Source organism: Falco punctatus (assembly GCF_963210335.1).
Source record: "Falco punctatus genome assembly, chromosome: 1".
Taxonomy (NCBI): domain Eukaryota; kingdom Metazoa; phylum Chordata; class Aves; order Falconiformes; family Falconidae; genus Falco; species Falco punctatus.
The window spans coordinates 39,894,751-39,915,650 of NC_137580.1; the positions used below are offsets into that span (position 1 = coordinate 39,894,751).

General features: G+C 42.6%; 1 protein-coding gene across 1 annotated transcript in view; it reads right to left on the minus strand.

Moving 5' to 3' along the window:
- Nucleotides 1–20,900, minus strand: part of ATRN (attractin) — a 156,628-nt gene that overhangs the window by 5,499 nt on the left and 130,229 nt on the right. The window contains exons 27-28 of the mRNA XM_080396418.1: nucleotides 14,517–14,624; nucleotides 675–789 (exon numbers count right to left, since the gene is read on the minus strand). Of these exons, the coding sequence (XP_080252544.1) occupies nucleotides 675–789; nucleotides 14,517–14,624 (223 nt within the window). The remainder of the gene's footprint in view (nucleotides 1–674; nucleotides 790–14,516; nucleotides 14,625–20,900) is intronic.

The window sequence follows — 20,900 nt, forward strand, 5'->3', positions numbered from 1 at the left end:
ACCTCTGCAACCTCCTTGCAGCGGATCCCCAGACAAACCACCACTGGCCCATCTGGTATTTAGCTCAACGCAGCTTGTAACCAAACCATCCCATCTCAAACCCAGCTAATATTCTAAAATCCTCTCTTCACCATGCTCACTGGGCACTGGAGAAACCCCTGTTAAATCACAAACTGCCCAGGAGATGAGGTCTCGGTGCCTTGACACCGTGTTGAAGTGTGAAGGGAACGAGAAGAAGGAAACCTTAAGCTGGCTGGAAAAAACTTATTTGTCCAGAGCTGCTAAGAGGAGGGCATGGATGCTCTGAAAGGACTTGATGTCTCTCTACAAATGGAGCTGGGAATGAAGGGGAATAGGCTAGGAGATAAGTTACTTTTGTAAGTAACTACTGGAAAACTCTCTGTACCAGATCCCCTTCTTCCCCAGCCATAAACTGAAGTGTAATCCAAATATCAAATGTTCATCCATCAAGTGACCTAAGAAATTGAATCCAGCCTCAGGTGGGAAGCTAGGAGGGCCCAAGCTAACTTAAAATAACCCGAGCACATCCTCAGCTGGGGTGTGGGTACAGCAATTACTGCGGGATCAAGTCTGAGACTGTAAGGTGAATCTGTAAAGCTGGGGAACAAGCACAGAGTTAATAGCAAGCCAGAAGAGGCAACGAGACTCCTCACCTGACTGTCCTGGTGGTGGTATACCCCCAAGTCCTCGAGGCAACCTCACAAATACAGAGAGAACAGCTGCTTTGTTTCCAAAGCAGGGCTCCAGCGCTATTGGCTTTGGTACAGTCTGCAGCAAGGGAAGGAAGAGAAGAAAACAAATGTTATACAGTGTGTTACAGCCTCCCTCTTCCCCCAGCGTCGTCTTTTTCAGATTGTACAAGCTTCAGGGCATGAACCATGTTTCTACACTTGGCAAATTTCCAGTACGTAGCTAGCAAAGCTAAACCCAACGTCAGTAATAATCAAAACCCTAGTCATCACAAAAAACACATTTACTTCATAAAAAACTAGGTATTAAAAAGTCAAGCACTGCACAAGGTTTGTATTTCTCCCTAAATTCAGTAACAAAGGAGCAGCTTATGCTAAACAACAGGACTGAGGTTCGTTTTTTTTTTTCCTTTGAACCTGTCAGCACGTCTGACTACTGCAATTTGGCCATTCAACTTCTATTTCCAGGGTTTAACTCCACGGAACACCTCCACAGGACCGTATACATTAACATGATAAAGAACATTTACCTCAAACAACTCTCCATTTTATTGGTGTTTGCTTTAGGCTCTGTTCCCCCAATGTAGTCTTTCATTTCTGTTCTTTCCCAAGAGGTCATGCTCATTTTCCAGTGGTCTTCTGGACCACTCTGGACTATGCTCCTGGGTAGGTGGTTGCTCTGGGAGCTGGAAGTGCTTTGGAACTGTCTACTGGATTGTAATGTCCAGTTTTAAACTGAAAAGCAGAGGACTCAGTAGAGCAGAGGACCCGTTTGTGATCCTGGCTCTCCGTTTCAGTGACCTGTCGTATCCTAAGACGGACTCCTCTTATCATGCTTTACTGAAGCCTGTTTACTTTGAATACAAATATTTCACACTTACACTACAAACATGGATGTGAAATAAAGTTTGCAGATAAAATGTGAATTGATAACTACGAAGATATAATGGGCAGCTAGCTTTCTCCCACCTAGAGGAGCAGGAGACTAGATCCCTTGCTGACCCTCAGTGTCTTTGAACATCACCCTCCCACTGTACTCTTGTAAAGATTTTATTTGAATGATCAACAGCTAATTTCAACATGCCATTAGAAAGACAAAATGTGACAGCAGAGCCCAGAAATTAAAATATGTTCTCACCTGAGCCAGGCCCTGATCACATACACAGTAAATTGCGGTCAGCGTTACTGTGGGATGGCACAACAGTGGGATGAGGATACAAGTCTACACCCACGAGTACAGGTACAGGAGAGTCCCTTCTTTTGATCCACATAAGCAAAAAATGCTGAGAAACACTGTTTTACCTGATACACTCCATGCTTTCTGATTTCTTGCTTAGTAATGGACACATTCAACCCTGGTATTAATGAAATAATTATTGCTTTTTCCATTAGGCATAAAATTGTACTACTGTGCTTAAATGTTCACCAGAAACTCAATACAATGCAAGACTGAAAAAACACGAACAGGAGTCAAACAATGCTATAAAATTACTGCTGCTCAATAAGAAAGAAAAAAAGAGGTGACAGCAAGCAAAATGAAACTTAAAACTGTTTTCATATCTCATATTTACTGTAATGATTGCAACAACAATTTGTTAGTCTGTGCAAGGTAGATAAATACGTATTCTGTAACAACGTAAGCTGCCGTCTGCCTGCTTTATGACTGCAGATTTCTTCATTTTCTCCCCACCCCCAAAAAAGGGATCAAACTCAAAATAATGCTTTTCCCACAAAGCAACCAAGCATACCCTGGTGCTATATCCCACAGGCAACTCAATTACCAGAGGTAATGGAGAGAGCACAAAAAAGGCAACTGCAGAAATACAGCCCACGGACTTCTGCCTTGTGAGTGGGAGCATGCACCAAGCACAAAGTTTATTTCTTCTTGGAGACAGCCAAGTACCTTACTTATTCTGCTGTTAACAGTACAGTCCTGGTGAATCCCAGAGGCTGGAGCACGGTGCTTGGGTGTTACAGAAGCACTCACACTCATCCACGGTGTTGAGCAGAGTGAGTGGCAAAGACCAAGGAGAGAAGGAGTAGCGGGGGGAAGAGAAGGATGAAGGAGCAACTGAACAAGCCAAGAAGGGATTATCGTTTCTAATATCTTTTTAACGTATTTGCTTTTAACACCTACTGAATTAATGGCCATGAAGATGATCAGAGGGCTGAGGCACATCTCATAGGAAGACAGGCTGGGAGAGTTGGGGAGGTTCAGCCTGCAGAGGAAAAGGCTGCGGGGAAATCTTAGAGGAGCCTCCCAGCGCCTGAAAGGGGGTTCTATAAAAGATGGGGACAAACATTTTAGCAGGGCCTGTTGTGATAGGACAAGGGGTAAGGGTTTTCAACTAAAGGAGGGCAGATTCAGACTAGATTTAAGGAAGAAATATTTTATAACGAGGGTTGTGAAACCCTGGCACAGGTTGCCCAGAGAGGTGGTAGGCATCCCACCTCTGGAAACATTCAATGTCAGGTTGGATGGGGCTCTGAGCAACCTGATCTGGTTGCAGATGCCCCTGTCCATGGCAGGGGGTTGGACTAGATGGCCTTCAAAGGTCCCTTCCAACCCAAACCATTCTCTGATTCTAATCCAAATGCTTCTGCAGCTCTGTTCCTTCCCCAGCATAAATTGTTCAGTGCAACTCTACTCCAACATGCTTTGTAATGTCATGGGGATGCTCAGAAGCACACTCATCATCCTCCAGCCAATATGTAGAAACAGGAGGCTGGAAAATACTTCTCACGGTCACTGAATCCAGCCCTTCACTAATGCAGGTGGCTGCACATAAAAGTGCAATGCTCTGCTTTAAAAGTATTTACACTTTCAGCCTGTGCCATAACCTCTGTGTGACCTCTCCAGAGGCTCCCTGCTCCCAGATCTCACCGCTCCAACACCAGAAACTTTCTTTTAACCTCAATTCTTTCCCAACTGAATTTATTCATCCATCTGATGTTTTTTTGTGCCTTAACCCTCTCCCTGGGCTTTACCTTATTATACATCTCGGCCTTCATTTGGCTCATCTGAAAGAGCAACACTCTGAATTCCTTCTCTGAAGGAACAATCCTTTCTCCAGCTCTCCCAGCAGTCCCTCTCTGCACCTTGGCTGCTGCTCTAGACCACAGGTGACCCGAGAGGTGTTTCAGGCCCCTGGAATGGTATCAAAACCACTCTGATTCTCCTGCACATCATAAAATGGTAAAGGATAGAAGTTATTCATTATACAATTCTCAGTCACAGAGCTGAAGGGACTTTTGAGGATAATTTAGCTCATCTCTTGGCCCCAAGCAGGACCCTTTCTCCTCCTCTGCCCCTTCCAACTGACAAACCCCAAGCATACAGCAGGAACTCCCATGACGAGTCCCTGTGGGCATGATCTTTCCCTTTCCATGGGTTTTTTATTTTGTTTCTCAAAGTCACACACCCCTTCCTCCTCTTTGCTCTCCTGATCCCACTCTGAACTATAAGCAGCTCCTACACAGGTGTCACTGGCACTGAAAAAGCCCCAGACAGGCAGCCAGCGCTGTCCCCTAATGAGCAGCAGCAGACTCCGGCCATGCCGATACCTAAAATTCAGTGTTTCACAGGGATGAGTCTGACCCTCATGCTGCAGTATTTTTTAGTCTGTTTGATATACTACAGATAGTTGGGGGAAGAGGAAATACCTCTGAGCCTCCTTCCTTCCCTTGCCAACCTGCTCTGAAAAGCTAAGTATTAGTAAAAAATTGGTAATATGTTACCGCAGGGGGAACTTTGTTTCTATTAACCATGCAAAGCAAGGAAGTGTATTTTCTATACTGATGCATCCAAAATCTGTCAGGCAGTTGCAAACTAATTTGGAAGGAATTAAGCACGAGATCATCTTGCTGCAGCTAATCTCAATCTCAAATCTAAAAGAGGAAAAAATGGTTTATTGTCCATCAAGACCAGCCATTTTCCTGAGACAAGCTGCAGTTAATAACAGCAAAAACCAGCATAAAGAATCAAGTCCTGCAAATTTATTTTTGACAGCACCAGTTCAGGCACCTGCTTTTTGAACTGTGACTCACACTGCATCTCATCTCCAAGTGTGTGCTCGCCAGGCCAAGAGACAAAGCGCAGCCTGATGAAATGACTCACATGCCAAGTGACGGGAATGATGAATTTGATGCAAGCAAGGGGTCAGCTGGGAGTGAAGGGCATACTGTGCCCTCTGCGAGATACACAGCAACCCAGCAGACTGTATTCTGCAGACAGGGAGGAAAACACATGGAATAATTCGACTGCCAACTTAACAACTATCTTAATTCCAGCTCTTGCCCACAGCTGATCTTGCTGTGAGCCTGCTAGTGTTTAGACATGACCTATGTAGGTGCTGCCATGGCACAAAGCAGCCAAGGAGAAGCTGGTTGGCTTTGTCAAGCTGAACTTCTGTGGGGAGACCTAAGAAGTGCTCGTATCTCCTCTCCTTTCCCACCTCTGCGGCATGTCTGCCTCCCGCGTGGTTTCTGAATGCTCTTGATGCAGATCCAAGCTGCTTTTCTGTAAGAAGGTTAGGAGTGGACTTGGAAACCAGAGATCAGGTCATTATAAATGCTTGTGCTTCAGTTTGACAGGTGGCTTTTAACGGTCCCTAAAAAAAAATAAATATAGAATACGCAGATCTCCAAACTTTGTAACACCTTTCATCAGATGGTTAAAACCAGCCTCTGCCAGAGACTTCCATTTACAGTGTTTTGATAAACCCACTGTTGAATTATAGAGGCAATTCCTTTTTATTGAAGGCTTAATGGCACAATAAAGTAGACATTATTCAAATCTATGCAAATAAGGTGCATCCCTCAGACGCTTGGCACGTGATGACTGCTTTGATCTGTGCCTGAACAGCAGAGCCCTACACCTGGAGAGGGGCAGAGGGGAGTGCGGAGCCCAGCTGCTGGAGTGGGTGCACAAAGACCACAGCTCATGGGGTAAGAAGATCTCACCTTCAGTGGACTGGGTCAACCCGCGTATGAGCCAAACTGTCATCCAACAGCCCATCAGAAAGGAGCCGTACCTTTGACAGAACACAGAGCATGCCTGCACCACGGCAGCAGTAAAGAAACGTGTAGCCAGGAGACTATCTCCCTTCTGGCTGCAACTAGGACGGTGGTCAGCAAAGGGGATGCTGCGCTGCCTGGGTTCTATCTGTGCTATGAACAGACAACTGTAGCTGGTCTACCGGCCAGGCACCCTGCCCTGCAGCTACTCTTTGTCCTCACAGAAATACTGTGAGTGCACTGGAGTGACAACTTCATGCAGCTGATCATAGACTCATAGTATGGGCTGGAAGGCACCTTTAAAGGCCATCTAGTCCAACCCCCTGCCATGGGCAGGGACATCTGCAACCAGATCAGGTTGCTCACAGCCCCGTCCAGCCTGGCCTTGAATGTTTCCAGGATGGGGCATCTCCCACCTCTCTGGGCAGCCTGTGCCAGTGTCTCACCACTCTCATTGTAAGAAAAATCTTCTTTATACCTAATCTAAATGTATCTTTCAGTTTAAAACCCTTACCCCTTGTCCTATCACAACAGGCTATAGTAAAAAGTTTGTCCCCATCTTTCTTAGAACCCCCCTTCAGGCACTGGGAGGTGCTCTAAGGTCTCCCCACAGCCTTCCCTTCTCCAGGCTGAACCCCCCCAGCTCTCCCAGCCTGTCCCCACAGCAGAGCTGCTCCAGCCTCTGACCATCCCCGTGGTCCCCTCTGGCCCCGCTCCAACAGCTCCACGTCTCTCCTGTGCTGAGGACCCCCGAGCTGGAGGCAGCACTGCAGGGGGGTCTCACCAGAGCGGGGCAGAGGGGCAGAGCCCCCTCCCTCGCCCGGCCGGCCACAAATAGCCTGAATCTTTCTCCAGCAATGGACTTTGTCTGCTCCTCCACACCAGCAAAGTTACGATCAATGGAAAACAGCGGGAAGAAACCCCAACAACTAGCAATGAGGATAGTACAAATGTCAAACAGAGACAGAAAAAACAACAAAGACCTCTCAGCCTGGTGCATGGATGGAAACACGCTTTGCTGGGCAGTGTGCGCTGTCAGGAAGGTGCACTGCAGCATTTGGCTTTTAACCGGGAAGTGCTCTCACATGCTTTGTGTTAGGCAGCACTTGGAAACAATGACCACGCCTTTCTGGATGCAAATATAAAGTTAATGGTATTTTACTAAGCAGTGACACAACCGCATTGTTCCTGGAGGCAGCAAAATCTGTTCTCAGCTGTTTTCCACTGATGACTTTACTGGCTAAAACCAGCACTAAAAAGCCAAGCAATTTCAGTTGTTTATGAGTTTTGATATGTACTTAATATGCGTAAAGCTTGAACAATTATGGAAGTTAAATGCAGCAAGAGACCTATTAGGTCATCTAATTAGTCCAGCTTCTCCAGCAGGATTATTTTTTTTTTTTTTTTTTTTTTTTTTTACACAAACAAGGCATTTTCCAGGACTTTTTCCAGGCTATTTCTAGGTGACCCAGGTGTGGAGTGCACCACCAGTTCCCTTGGGAGACAATTTCACAGCCAAATGCTTTCCGCAATCAAGTTGAATTGCGTGATGTTCAACCTAAACATTTCTTTTTTATTTCATCTCATTATTTCTATTTACGCTGTTTATATCTGACAAATTCAAAAGGTTAATAATATGTCACATAAAACTAATAGCTAGAACAATAAATATTCTGTGTAATTTAAAAAACACAGCATCAATTTTATTTAGGTTCTATAATACACTGCCAGCATATTGCTTTTCAGAATTTATTTAAAAAAATACTGTAGAGAATTTTTTTTTCCTTAACAAGAAAGCATATTTCTGTGGTTTGATCAAATAACTCTTACATGGTTTTCAATTTCCAGTAAGGAAATTAAAATAAAGGAAAAGTCTTATGGTGGGGGAAGAGAAGAGGAACATTACTGAAACAGTTCAACTTTATTATTTGATTCCACTTCTTCATATGATTTCACTCTGTAGAAAAAGGGTCAAATTCCATTTGCAAGTTTTTAAATTGTGCCATTAAAAGCTGAGTGAACATTTGTAAAATAAGTTACAAGCAATTTTCTATAAAAAAATAGAGTATTAAGTTTTTAAAATCAAATTGTCAGGGTAATATGTATGTCCTCCAAGATAGAGATGAATGAATTTCCAGCAATAATTTGCAGTAAATGAGTCTAGATTAAAAATTTACATTTACCTTGTCCCGATTTCTACCTTGGAAGCAACACAGGGGCTGGGCAATGAATTGCTCGCAACTCAGCCCCAACACTTGGGTTCCTGCATGTGAGGAGCTAAATAAAAATCATCTTCATACCCTTAGATGAATGCTAACAGTCTGAAATTGAAAATACAGGTCTGAACATCCTAAGTTACCAATAAATGGGAGCATATAAGCAAACCGACCTCCACAGGGGACAAGAGTTTTCTCCCACTGCATTTAACAACTGCTTTCTCTTTGAAAATGCACACTGTTAATCCAGCAAAACACAGACATGAGCTCTTGGTGAAGGAAAGGATTTCACTGGGCAAGTTTGTATTTCAAAAGCAGTCACCCTGAAATGACAAAATCTCATGTCACAGCTTTGAGCATTGCCATTCATGTAAGCCAACACTCGCCTTTCTTTTTCAATTCCCTGCTGATGCCCCGGGGAGGGGACGGGATGGACGAGGCCATGGGTAGCAAATCTGGGCAAAATATATACAGCCAACAGTGGATATTTATTTTGATTTTGTACGGGTGAAGAGGCAAGATTTTTCTGGCTTTTTTCAACCACTTGGCTGGTTTTTGCACATTAAAAAGTGTAAGGAAAAAACCCCAATGAAATCAGACGAATGAAGACTGCAACCACAAGACACAAAACAACTACTTGGCATAAAGCAATGCAAATAGATCCCCAATAATGTTTTTTGAGAAGCTGCTGGTGTTATTAGTACTTCAATCAGAAGAGACACTTGTTTGCACTAGAGGGAAAAAAGAGCTTAGAAAAACCCTCTTCTGTGGGAAGCTTCATGCTCCTTCCTCTCCCTCCAGCAAATTCCTCATTATCAGCTAAAATCAGGGTCCATCCTGCTGAAAAATTTCCAGTCTTCAAATCTAAAACTAGTTAAATCTCAATTATCAGCCAAACAGTCCCTAAATACAAGGCAGGCTTAACAGATGTCCCTGTTGATCTCATGATAGCTCCCTTCCAAGTATTTATATTTCATATTATATTATGGAAGCAGCAAAAGTTGCCCCCGCTAATTTTGCAAGAGAAACCAAAACAAGATACCCGGCACTAGTTAACTGGAAATAATTCATTAGGTGAAGGTTTTATCAGGTACTCCCGTTGTTGTTTTGGCAGTACGGATTGCAGCCAGGCTACATGCCATTCTAGTGCAGCTAATCTGTTTTACACACCTCAGCTGCCCAGCTAACACTCCCATCTTACCACTGGCAACTCCATCTAGCACGGCGCTCCTTCAAAGGGGATCATCCACTTCTCCGTGAATTAGAAAGTGGGCCAGCATAAGAAGAATTAACACCAAATACGAAGTACAAGCTGGGATGTCGGTTCTTGTCGTGCGTCCCTCGTCACTCTGATGCAACGGGAGGGCTCCTGCCACCCGCTTGCATGCACTGACCTAATGAGTCTAATGAGTGGAAGTGCTTTTGCTAAAGACAAGGAGACAGCTACACATTGACATGCTTTGAACACCTTAGCGTTAATGCAAGGAAAAGCTCCTAGAACCAGCAGATGCTAGAAACCCCAGAAATAGTACTTTAGAAATTACCTTGCATTTCAAAAGGTAAGCTAACAAGCCCGAGCAGCCTGCCTTAGACAAGTCAGGCGAAACAAAACCAGCCTTTCCGGCCTCGAAGGCTGCGTGTCAACCATCCCCAGCAACTACCACATCAGATTAAGATTATTCAGTTTATGTTTTCCACTCTCAATTTCATCCTTTTCTTCCAGCCGTTATCCTTCTGAGGATATTCAGCTTATTTATATCTTGAAAAACCCTAACCTGCTCTGTCCCCCTCCAATGCATAATGATAGCCTGGCCACTTCTATTTAAGAATACTTTCATATATCACAGCTCAAGCCTGCCATCCTTCCAAAACTGTCTGCTTGCATGAAGACCCCCAGTCTCAGCTCGGTGGCACGTAGGAGACTTCGTGCTCACTGTGCTTACGCTAATCTGGTTCATTGTAAATGAGGTGGGCTGGAAGGGGGTCACAGAAGCTGGTCCCCCAGCAAATTTGAGGGACTAATAGCAGGTCAGTAACATGTGAAGTAAGGGGGGAAGTGAGTCATCAAGGCTGATAACCAGAATAGGATCAGAGATGTAAACCCCATCAATTCCTTGGCCCTTAGTTGTTCTTCATTGAACTTCTCTCATTGAATGGAACAGCCCAACATAGGGGTACATGCAAAAATTAAGATGAAGTTGCTGGAGCCGGACAATGTTTCATTTCAAACCACTCCTCGCTGCACTGGTACCCCTGCAGCTTCCCCAAACCCACTGCCCTGTAGCACAGGACTACTCATTCTTCTACTCCTTACTGATGGTTGTAACTTCATTACAATGTAAAAGGAATTTAACAAGGGCACCACTCAGATGCAAAATACATGTAGACTGAAAATATAAATCTGTGGTATCCCTTGCCCATTCCTCAGTCAGCCCACCACTTCATGTCTGTACTTACTTCTTGAACAGATGGGATCTTCTGGCAGTCTTTAAACCACTCAACAGAACTTTCTTCCATAACAAAGCGAACTAATTACTAAAGTAAGATGCTATTTTCCATCATTTTTTTCTGCTATTTTTAAGGAATCAGCCAGCTTGGTGAGCTGACGTCTGATTAAGGATTTGCAGCGAAGCTGTTTTGCCCTCAGAAGCCTAACACAGCAGAATTAAGTGCACGTCGGCATGAAGATACAGAATGAACTTCACAAGGATTTTGACCGACAGCCTGTCGATCACAGATGCAAAGATAATCACTTCTTAGTGCTGGCTTCGCACATTGGATCCCTAAACACAACACAGCAAAAGTTGCTCTACGAACCTGCTCTACCAGGCAAATGCTCTGTTTTACAAGAGTGTTTTTCAAATCCTCTAAAAGCTTCCAAGACAATTTTTTTTCCAACTTAAGGATGATTTTTTTCTAATGCAACAATTTTCTTGTTGAACCTGTAGGTGTTTTGCTCAAGCTAAGCATTTGCTTGCTATGCTGTGCATGTGTTTTCCCCAAGAATTTACAAGCGTTAACTTCATGCCTTTACCACCTTCAAGACAGCTGGAAATCAATGTCACAATTACAAACTTTTCTAATTCTTGCAGGAAAGGTTCTTCTAAAAATGGCTGCAGAGGACTACAGGACTTAAGATTAATTAGATAACAAGACTTAAAAAAAGCCTGAGTTACAGCTATACCAGTTCAGACACTTGGACGAGTCCCAAATACTCAGGGATGTTAAATACTCTTAGAAAAAAACTGCAATACACAGCACCTCTGAATGCACAAAAAAGCTGCAGAGAAAAGCCAATAGATTTTGTAATAACTAAGCAAATTTTGTGGTAGATTTGCAATCGAGTGGGTATTTGTTGAGTGCGAAATAAACCAAAGCAGCTAGTTACGTGTTGCCTAGCTGCAGACTGTAATATGAATAGTTTCCCTGCAGGTCAATCACTTTCTATTACTTCTAAGTACCCCAGGAAAAATACTAATTGAAAACACGGTTCTAATACTGTCCAGCTGGAAAGCATTAGCTTAGGATGGAACTAGCTTGACACTGGGTGCCAACTGGCTACGCACAATGGAAAAGAAAATTAATCTCTTGCAGACAAGACGTCCCATTTTCCACTTCTCCTTTGTAACCCCTCAAACTCATTATTAACCAAAAGCTTTGATTCACATGGGGAAGGAAAAACACCAATGCATTTATGATAACGCAAGTCTGGATTTCTTACATTAAAACGAAGGCTTTCAAATTTTGACACAGTGAATGGCAGAGTAACTGGAGAATGGGTTACAGTCCAACAACATCACAATGTTTCACTTTCTTGGCTAATAACTAAGGAACTACAAAACACAAAGAAAAATGCAGTTCTACAATTCTGTATTGTCCCAGCCTGTCCTTCTGCAGCTCCCTCCTGCTAGGAGCTTTTTTCCCCAAGCAGGTGCAAAAGGGATGAGGGGAAAACCTGAAGCCGATCCCCACAAACAGAGACTGCTTCCTCATTTCTATTTGAATTCATTTATATGTGACATCCAACAGGCCAGACAATCTCAGAAGCATCATTCCCCAAGTTGCTCACAACCCACGAGCTTCTTGAACCTCGTCTCTTCTCCATGTGATTTCAACTTTGCTGAAACACTCCAGACTTTTGTGCATACTTTTATATTCCCCATCCAAACTCTATAAGATGATAAAAAATCCTATATAACCTCTCCCCAAATTTAGTAAGTTTCCTTGTAATGGAAAAGCATCCTCATTCTGCACCCAGATCTTCCAGCAGATGAAGCTGCCTGCTGGCACAACTGTCCATGTCCATGCTCCCTACTTGGCTTCAGGTTATGGTACAAGGTTTGCACCATTTGCCTGAATTGGACCATCTCATTTATGCCTGAAGTTGATTAAGAAACATTTGTGAGTTATCGGCACAGAGGGCAATTAGCAGTTGGTAACAATTTCTGGGTCTAAACCAGGACATCTGTCCACAGTCTTATTTATTATGCTTCAAACTGGCTTCTCCATCCGTTCTTGAGTAACCCAAGGAGGTCAGACAAGTGAGATAGGGAAGATGACAGCAGGCACGGGAAAGCAAAGAAGCTTAGTTGCGAGTGAGAGAAAGATGAAATCCTGTCTGTGGAATCACTTCAAAAGAGAAGATTCCTATAACCAAAGAAGAAACTGAGAAGAAAATATGAAGCAGAACAGTGCGGAGGAGAAATCAAACAACGCCCAAATGAAAAAGGCAAAAGCACTGCCAGCTGAACAGGAGGAGGGATAACACACTAATCAGAATGTAAGAGATCCAAAGTTTATTGTCTTCTCTGCAGTCCTTGAGTGCAGACAAACTTGTCAGAGAGATCAAAAAGTTTGGGACAGCTTTGGTCTGGCCTGATCCTACAGAAGAGGTGCTTCTAGTTAGCTCATTTTCAAAAATGCAAAGAGGGGCAGAGAAGTGCCCCCAGACCAGGCAGACTGCAACCCAAAAGCATCTGCAGCCAGGCAACAGCCTCACAAACCTGCCTCCAGCCCGACGGGAACATCCACACACATCCCACGCCACCTTCGATGAGGCAATGAAAAATAGGCTCATTCTAATTTGCTGAGTGACAATCCAATTTCACAAGCATGTATTTCAAAGTCTTGGTGAGCTATTAGTGGCTAATGACTTCCAGTGCCTACCATCCTTCTAACAGAAGTAGAGAAATGATAAAAACTTAGAAAAACTGACTGATCTGGAGTCAAATGAAAGTCAGCAGGGAGCAGAACCACTCAGAGCCTCCAAGGAGAGGCCCCAGAGACAGGTCAGCTTAGCTGCCCCATCAGTCAATTATCCCAAATTACTGAGTACCTTTGCAAATTTTCCTTTATTTTCACTACGCTCCAAGCTTCATCTCTACAAAACAAGGACAATAATCCCTCACTTCAGAGAAAGGTAGTAATTCATTCAGGAAGCATTCAGATATGGGGTGATCATAGGAATCATTCAAGCTTGTGACTAAATGCTTGGAAGGAACATGGTAAAATAACCAGAACAAATAATGAAACTAAGAAAACATGTTGAAAAGCTTTTTCTATATAGTGTCCATCCAGAACACAGTGCAGGACACCAATCAGGTGGAAAAAGTATTACAACTTGCCATGAAAGACTATATTCACACATAAATAAAGGAAAGCTAAACCTATACAAGTCAACGTTAATTGTGGCATTTCCTAATACTAAGGCCAAGACTTAAATATTATTACTCAGCAAACAAAAGTTCTTGGGTCAGGTTGTTTTCATGTGCTTTACAATAATTAAAATACACACATTTTTTTATTGAAAAGCAGAACTTGCTCTCTTGCCACAGTAATAGAAAGTGAGAAACCTAGTGCCTGGACTAATGTGCATGACTTCCAAAAAACTGAAGTCTATATAAATTAAATGAGAGAGCTACCTTAGACTGGAAAAAAAAAATCATTAGTGTTCTCAAGCCCTTAATTTTTTCCCATTGTATACAAGTCTGCTAGTCAGAGCATCACATCAAAAATATCTTTTAACTCATTAGTCTCTTCTAAAAAATACTTTTCCTAAAAATACAATGCATTGCGTCTCAGAACATGCCAGCCTGGTACAAGACAATGTTTCCTCCACACACCTATTTGCGCACCACAAGGTATATTTGAACATATTTACCATCAGAAATGGGTTAACACTATTACAGTACACAAACATGATTATATTTCTGTTTCCTTTGAGTTATCACAGAAGAATAGTTTCTATTTGCAGCACCTATAGCTATTTCTAACCAAATGTTCTACTGTGTAAAGCTGCATTCTTCTCTATTGCAAGGCATAAAAACTAACAAGGCAAACAAAATCTCACACTCTACAAATAGCGTAACTTTTATCTAATGCAGCCCAAAAGTTGTAATTGCATACCTACAGGGATACAAGCACATGAAAATGGTATTCGTTGGTCCTCCTGGACTTACAGTTTCTTGCAGGTATATAACAAATAGAGGATTTGGAATTATTGTTTTAACCACAGTTTAAAACAAGCATTCATGATTAATTGTGGTGAGGACCATCCTGAAGCACCATCTCTCACCTTTATGCTTCCCCCAATGAGATCTGGCGGCTCTTCATCTGTTTCTAAGGCAACGTTGATGGAGGCGAAGGGGCGACTTGCCATCTGTTGCATCTCACGGAGTAGTTGCTAATTTAATAAACAGAAAATTATTATTATCATATTGTTCCAACACAAAGATGAAAAAACCACGCATCTGGGAGGTTTCACCCAATACGAAGTGATACCAATCGCTATGGAAAAATAGCCTCCTGGTGTTTTAACAGGCTTAGGGGTACAGATAGATAATCGTAAATATTCACATTATTGCAACTTAACAGGTTATTGCAAGTAAAGCTACACGCACAGTCTTAGCCTGCCTCATTTGTGAGGGAAGATGCATCTGCTTAAGCCTCCATAAAGAAGTTAGTTACTTTTTAAGCTGTGATACCCTAGTTGGTTGTCATCACCTGTCTGGGGCATGACAGGACTCCATAGGGATTTGTGGGAACCATTTTAAAATCAAACTAGCAGCAGTTTGTAACTATTGTAAGGAAGAATTTGCTATTTTTTATAAAAGCACTAGCAAAATGCTGTCAGGCGTCTAGTGAATAATCATCGTTTTTTATTGTTTGCTTCCTTTCTGAATGCAGCAAATGTATCAAACAGCAAGCGTGTCCTTGTTGCAATATGTTTTATTAAAATAGAAAACCTTTTCCAGGGTAAATCTCTGCAAGCCTTCATAACGCAAGACATCTTTTTATTGTACTCTTAAGCACTTTTAAGCATTACGATGCAGCTCCCTTTTTTTTGACACACAAAAAAGGCACTTCTTATATAGCTGGGCTGGAAACAGCATTTCAATTTTAGCTGAGCTGTGGACACGCTTCTTTTTGGCTTTGGCAGCTAATCTCTAATACTGATGGCAACCTACACAACCTGTAACTGGATGCAGAAGTCATAACCCTAATTCCCAGAAGCAATGGGTCTGATGTGACTCGGTGCCTGTATTTAGTAAGGGAAGAGGCATATACTTTGTACAGTGTATAAAAACCCAGCAGCCTTATCCTTAAATGCAGCAACTGCCTAAAAACCCACTTGTTGTGCACAGCTTTACATGTTTAGCATTACTACCTCGCTGCAGCAATAGCAGTTATACCCTATTTTTAAGCTAGATTGGGGCACCACGAAATGCCCTCTCTACTTTCCACCATCACCACCTGCCATCACCATTTCTCCATTAATTCTAGGCAATTTGATGCTCTGAGCACTAACAGATCATTTAAAGCACTGAAAAAGTGCTAAATGCCACAAAATGCCTCATGCCCCAAAATAGCCCTCGTCCAGCACAGCAGAAGGGACAAAGCACACAGGCGAAAGGAAGATGCTGCTACCCACCATGCAACTCATTCAGACAAAATAATTAAATCACCATTTTCTTGAACTTGTAAACCTGCTGTGGTCTTTTCTTTGCCATGCCAGCTTTTGGTTTGGTGTTTGGGTTTTTTTGTGCAGAAAACTGGAAGACTCTCTGTAGGCCTGGGGCTCAGGCGAGGTGGCAGGAAGGCACGATGAAGTTAGTGCAACCAAGCTGGGGGGGCATGTCTATAAGCCTCTATGACTCTCAGTTCATTTTAAAAATATACAATTTCATGGCCATAAAAGGAAGGGGGCGGGGGGAGAAAGGAAGGCGGGGGGGGAAGCAAAAAAGGGCATTTCAAAGCAGATTGTAGATACTGTCACAAAGCTAAAACTGCGATGAATTCACACAAATGGAGCTGCACTAAGCATTTGCAAACAAACTTGTTCGTAACTCATACTTGGGTAAAAGAACACAAGGAGTTTTCGAATATTTAAAGCACACCAGCAGATTGCAGACTAAAGCAAGTGTGAAACAGATTGCTGGGTGGTTGTTCCTGCAATTGTCCCCTTCAGCTATCATAAAGCGCTTTGTTTAGTGGCTATAAAATCAAAGAACAAGCTGTCCTGATGAAGATGTCCAAAAGACTTACGAACGAAAAGCTATTAGCTCTTTGAAGGAAGTTGAGTTTGCTAAAGAAAATGTGCAATTTGGCAACATGACTCCTACTGAAGTCAATAGTAGCTTCAAGAAATAAAACCCCAAGCGGCGCTGCGAAGGCAGAGATGTGTGACAACGCAAGCAGTGGGAAAAGCAATGCTGACAGCGATGTTATTGTCTTCTTTTTCTGAACTGGCCATGGAAAGCCATCGCTTTCAGGGCTGTCCCAAAGCTGTAACAGTGGCCAAACCAGGTAAAACCAAAGGTCCATGGCAACCAAAGCAGCAAATGCCCAAGGAAGCATCCTTTCCCTAACATCAGTTTCTGTCATAGCACAAAAACCCACACCCCCAAATTAAAAATAAATTTGAGAAATAATTGTTCTGTAACCAGAATGTCACTCCTTCTCCCAAGGCATGCACTGTGCATGTTTAACCTGTGTGCGTATCTATCCTTCAGTATTTGTTTGGTGTGTCAAATTTTTAATTAAAAGGCTTTATTACGTTGCAAGGGAGAAATTGTGGCATTTCCCTAGCCAAGATGTTGAGCATGGCATTAGAAATCAGCAGCAGTTAACATCACGATACACCAGAACCTGGCTTACCCTCATTCCTAATGATTGGCTTGCTGAGATTTAATATAACGAGCCTCAAAACTCTTTCAAAGCAAACCTTTGGTTTGTAGATCACACAACTAATAGGACAACCTGGGAATATTTTAAATCACTTTGGTCTGAAGAGGATTTTAAAGGCAAAACGTTTGACAGGCTTACAATAAGAACACATCAAAAAACGTGTACGGGAACACACCACTGCCCTTTAATTTAAGTAACCACAAACTATGAGAATCTGCACAACTTTCATTTGCACTGATTTTCTTTTATTATTTTTTCCCTCACTATCAGTAGAAAAACTCCATCCAAAAAAAACCCCAAAAGTTACAGCAATCACAGAATGGGAAGTTCTGAAACAATGCCTGAAGGTTTTGGTGCAACCAGACACTAAGAGAACCTGACAACAAACAAACTCAGCAGTCTACAGTGGAAGAGAAAAAGATCAGCCAAGCTGGCTCAGGACTGCAGGTGCAGATCCAGAAGCGAACGGCACAGAGATGCAGTGTTTCATACCCTTGATTCTTTAAATTCATACATGTATGAGTAATGGATAATCCAAAATGAATAGTGTGTTACTGATGGGAGAAAAACTGCCAGAGGAATTGAGGAAACCCTTTTCATGCACTAGCACAGGCTCTCACGCAAAAGAAAAACAGCTATTCAGGTTACCAGGTTAATTGACTAATATAACCTATGCTGTGTTTTCTGACAAGAAAAGCCCGAACATTTTATTCACAATAATAAAGCAGTCACCAGTCTCTGTATAACCATCCCGCTGCCATCCATCTCAGCAATTGCCCCCTGCAGAGCCTCTTTTATGAGCACAGGGCTATGGTAGCTTTCCGGATGGGGCTCAGATATTTTCAGCCATGAAAGGATGCTGATTTTTCCAGAAGAATGCTACATGTTTTGGATTTTATTTGCTCTTTATAAAGAATGGCTTTAAAAAAAGCTAAACACAAGAGCTATCTAGAGCTCGTAACGAACTCAACTTTTTCCATGAGTATTTCCTCTCAATTTTCAACAGTGGTGAGAAGGAAAAAAGTAGGAACCCAAGGAGGAGAAAACCATGGGTGTGCTAAGTGAATAATGGGCACGGATGAGCTTCCACTTTAAGGCAGACTAAAAGCAAAGCAAGTAGGACCCCCCCAGGAAAGGCATCCAAGTTACTTCCAGCAGACAGGACATGTTCAGGCAGGGTATCAGCACGAACCTCTGGTACCATTACACCAGCCTACGGTCAAAAGGAAGTAAACTTTAATAAGGGAAGCCAGAAAAGAGCAATAGTCTTATCAACAGGGTTTTTTTCCCCTGGAAATCTGTAGATCTAATACTTCAAGGTACTTCTGAAATTCAGGTCTTTCTGGACCCATAGCTTGTTGTTTTTAGAAGTATACCTCTGGGGAGTAGCTACTTGGGAGACAACATTTTGGATTTAGAAGAACACGTTCCTTTCCTTTGATGAGACAAGTAGGCTTAAAGGCCATCCCTCGAGGATTCCTATTGCAACCTTTGAGGCTGAAATGGATTTGAGATGGTGCTCCAAAGCTAAAGCTACGATCAACCCCCTGATTGACCTGGGTCTCTACTGTCGTATTTCTGTACCACCACAGAAAAATCAAGCTTCACTCTCTTATGAGCAAGAAAAATCACTACCTGTGTTCTCCACGCTGTCCACAGCCAACTTGAAAACCCAGGAGGACTGTGAAATCAGCTGTGTGTTTCTGAACCACTACCCTACCTGTATTGCAAAGATAAACTGGTCCAATGGGCCAAACCCAGGGATCTCACAAACAGCAGCAAGCCTAAAGAAAGTAACAATAGCTCCAGTGTCATGGAAAGAGAAGAAGGATAAAGAAGATAAGGAAACAACCAGAGTACAAATCAATTTAAGACATTCTGAAAAAAAAAAAAAAAATATTGGGGGACAGAAGAGAGTATTTGGGATTTTCCTGTATCAAGCATGCAGCTCCTACCACACAGAGCACTAAAGATTCTCCAACACAGATTCAGCAACCTTGGACAGCCCCACCCCTACCCCACCCCAAGGCTACAGAGGGTGTACAGAATCAGAACAAAGACATCTCCTTCCTCCTAACCAGTTCTGCGAAGTTATTAATGTGTGTCAGTCCTTTTACAAGTTCCCTCCAAGGTGCATAAAACACACAATTTAATCAAATAGCTAAAGGTCTCACTGCGTACACAAAGCAAAGGGTAACAAAATTCACCCAGCAAAGCTTATTAGTTCGACCTGGCCACTTGCTAACTAGAGTCACAGCGACTTTGCTGAGGTCAGAGGATGGAGAGCACTCCTACCCTTCCAAAACATACTGGGTAGAGCGGTTGCACTTGTAGACAGGCATTTTGAGCTTATTCCTGCACATCCTGGATTGCTCTAAGGGTTTCATTTGAATTCAGAAGGCAGCTCATCCCATGCGTGCACTAATACGTATTTGTGTATTCACAGAAAATATCAACTACCTGTTTTCCAGGCATAACTAAGAAAACCTTGTCCGGAGAGCCTGTCCCAGAAGATCTGCCCAAGGCACAGCTCAAAGGCTGCTGACAGCCAGTGTGGGAAGGGGACATCACCCTCCTGGTGTTCCCAAGGGCCTTTGGAAAAGGTGTCCTTCCCTGTGGCAGTGGCAGCCACATAGAGCTGTGTGTTTACATGGCCAGCACTGAACTGAGGCATCACTGTGCATTACTTTGAGGTAGCACACATATCCTGCTGTGGGAACCTTTGCTTTACATTATAGTCACTTGGTGACCTCGGGAGAAAGGAGGGGAAGACAGTAAGACCTACAAAATAAAATGGGGCATCAGCAAAGAAATAAACATACAAGTTATAAATATTGCATAAAGATGAGCCACATTGTCTCAGAAATAAGTGATTTAAAGCATTTAGCGACAATTACATTAACTACCATGTAAGTCAACAAACAAACAATTTTCTCTGACGCTTCCATCATCACTGAAAATTAAGTTTTTAAGCCCCTAGAGCAGTACACATATTAATGTTAGCTAATTAGTTTTGTAACTGACTTTGCAGGCTATGTTGAAAGAGAGAGGAGGAGAGAATTAATGTTCAAATGCTTCTCAACGGGCATTTCCACACTTGAAAACTATAACAAACCAGAAAGCAAAGCTGCTGGGAAGTTGCCTCATGCTGAAATGACAGAAGATATTTAATTCAGGGCTGATTAAGGTAAGTAAGTTATTCATCATAATTATGCCCAGTAGGAGGGCACAGAAAACCTGACCTTTAATAAGAAGAGTAAGATATCACTTCTTTTTAAAGGACCAGAAGTATATAGTCCATGCAGACTAAAACACACACAATACCAGATAATTACACAACAGCAGAGCGCACCTTTGATTGACTACAGCTCTTCTAGCATAATTACATAACACTGCTTCTCTCCCTGATTTTTCCAAATTGCTAAATTAGATACCTGTACCACTGCCTTCTATCATCAGAGAGAGATCTAAGAGTCTGAAAAGGCAACAGCTTCAACACAAACACTGTTGTGGGATTTTTTTAAACGAGGCTGAACTCCCCTAGTGCTAGACTTGATAGTCGAGCTTCATCATTACAAACACTGGCCAACAGTTCTTTTTTGGGATATACTAAAGCCAACTTAATTCTCTAGCAGCAACACCACTAAAGACTACGTGAGAAGAGCTCAGCTGGATGCCACTCTGTGTATGCAATTGCCAACCTGATATGACGGTGTCCTACATGGACATATTAAAGCCACAAACAGTCAGCTGTAACTGGCCATCTGCAAGT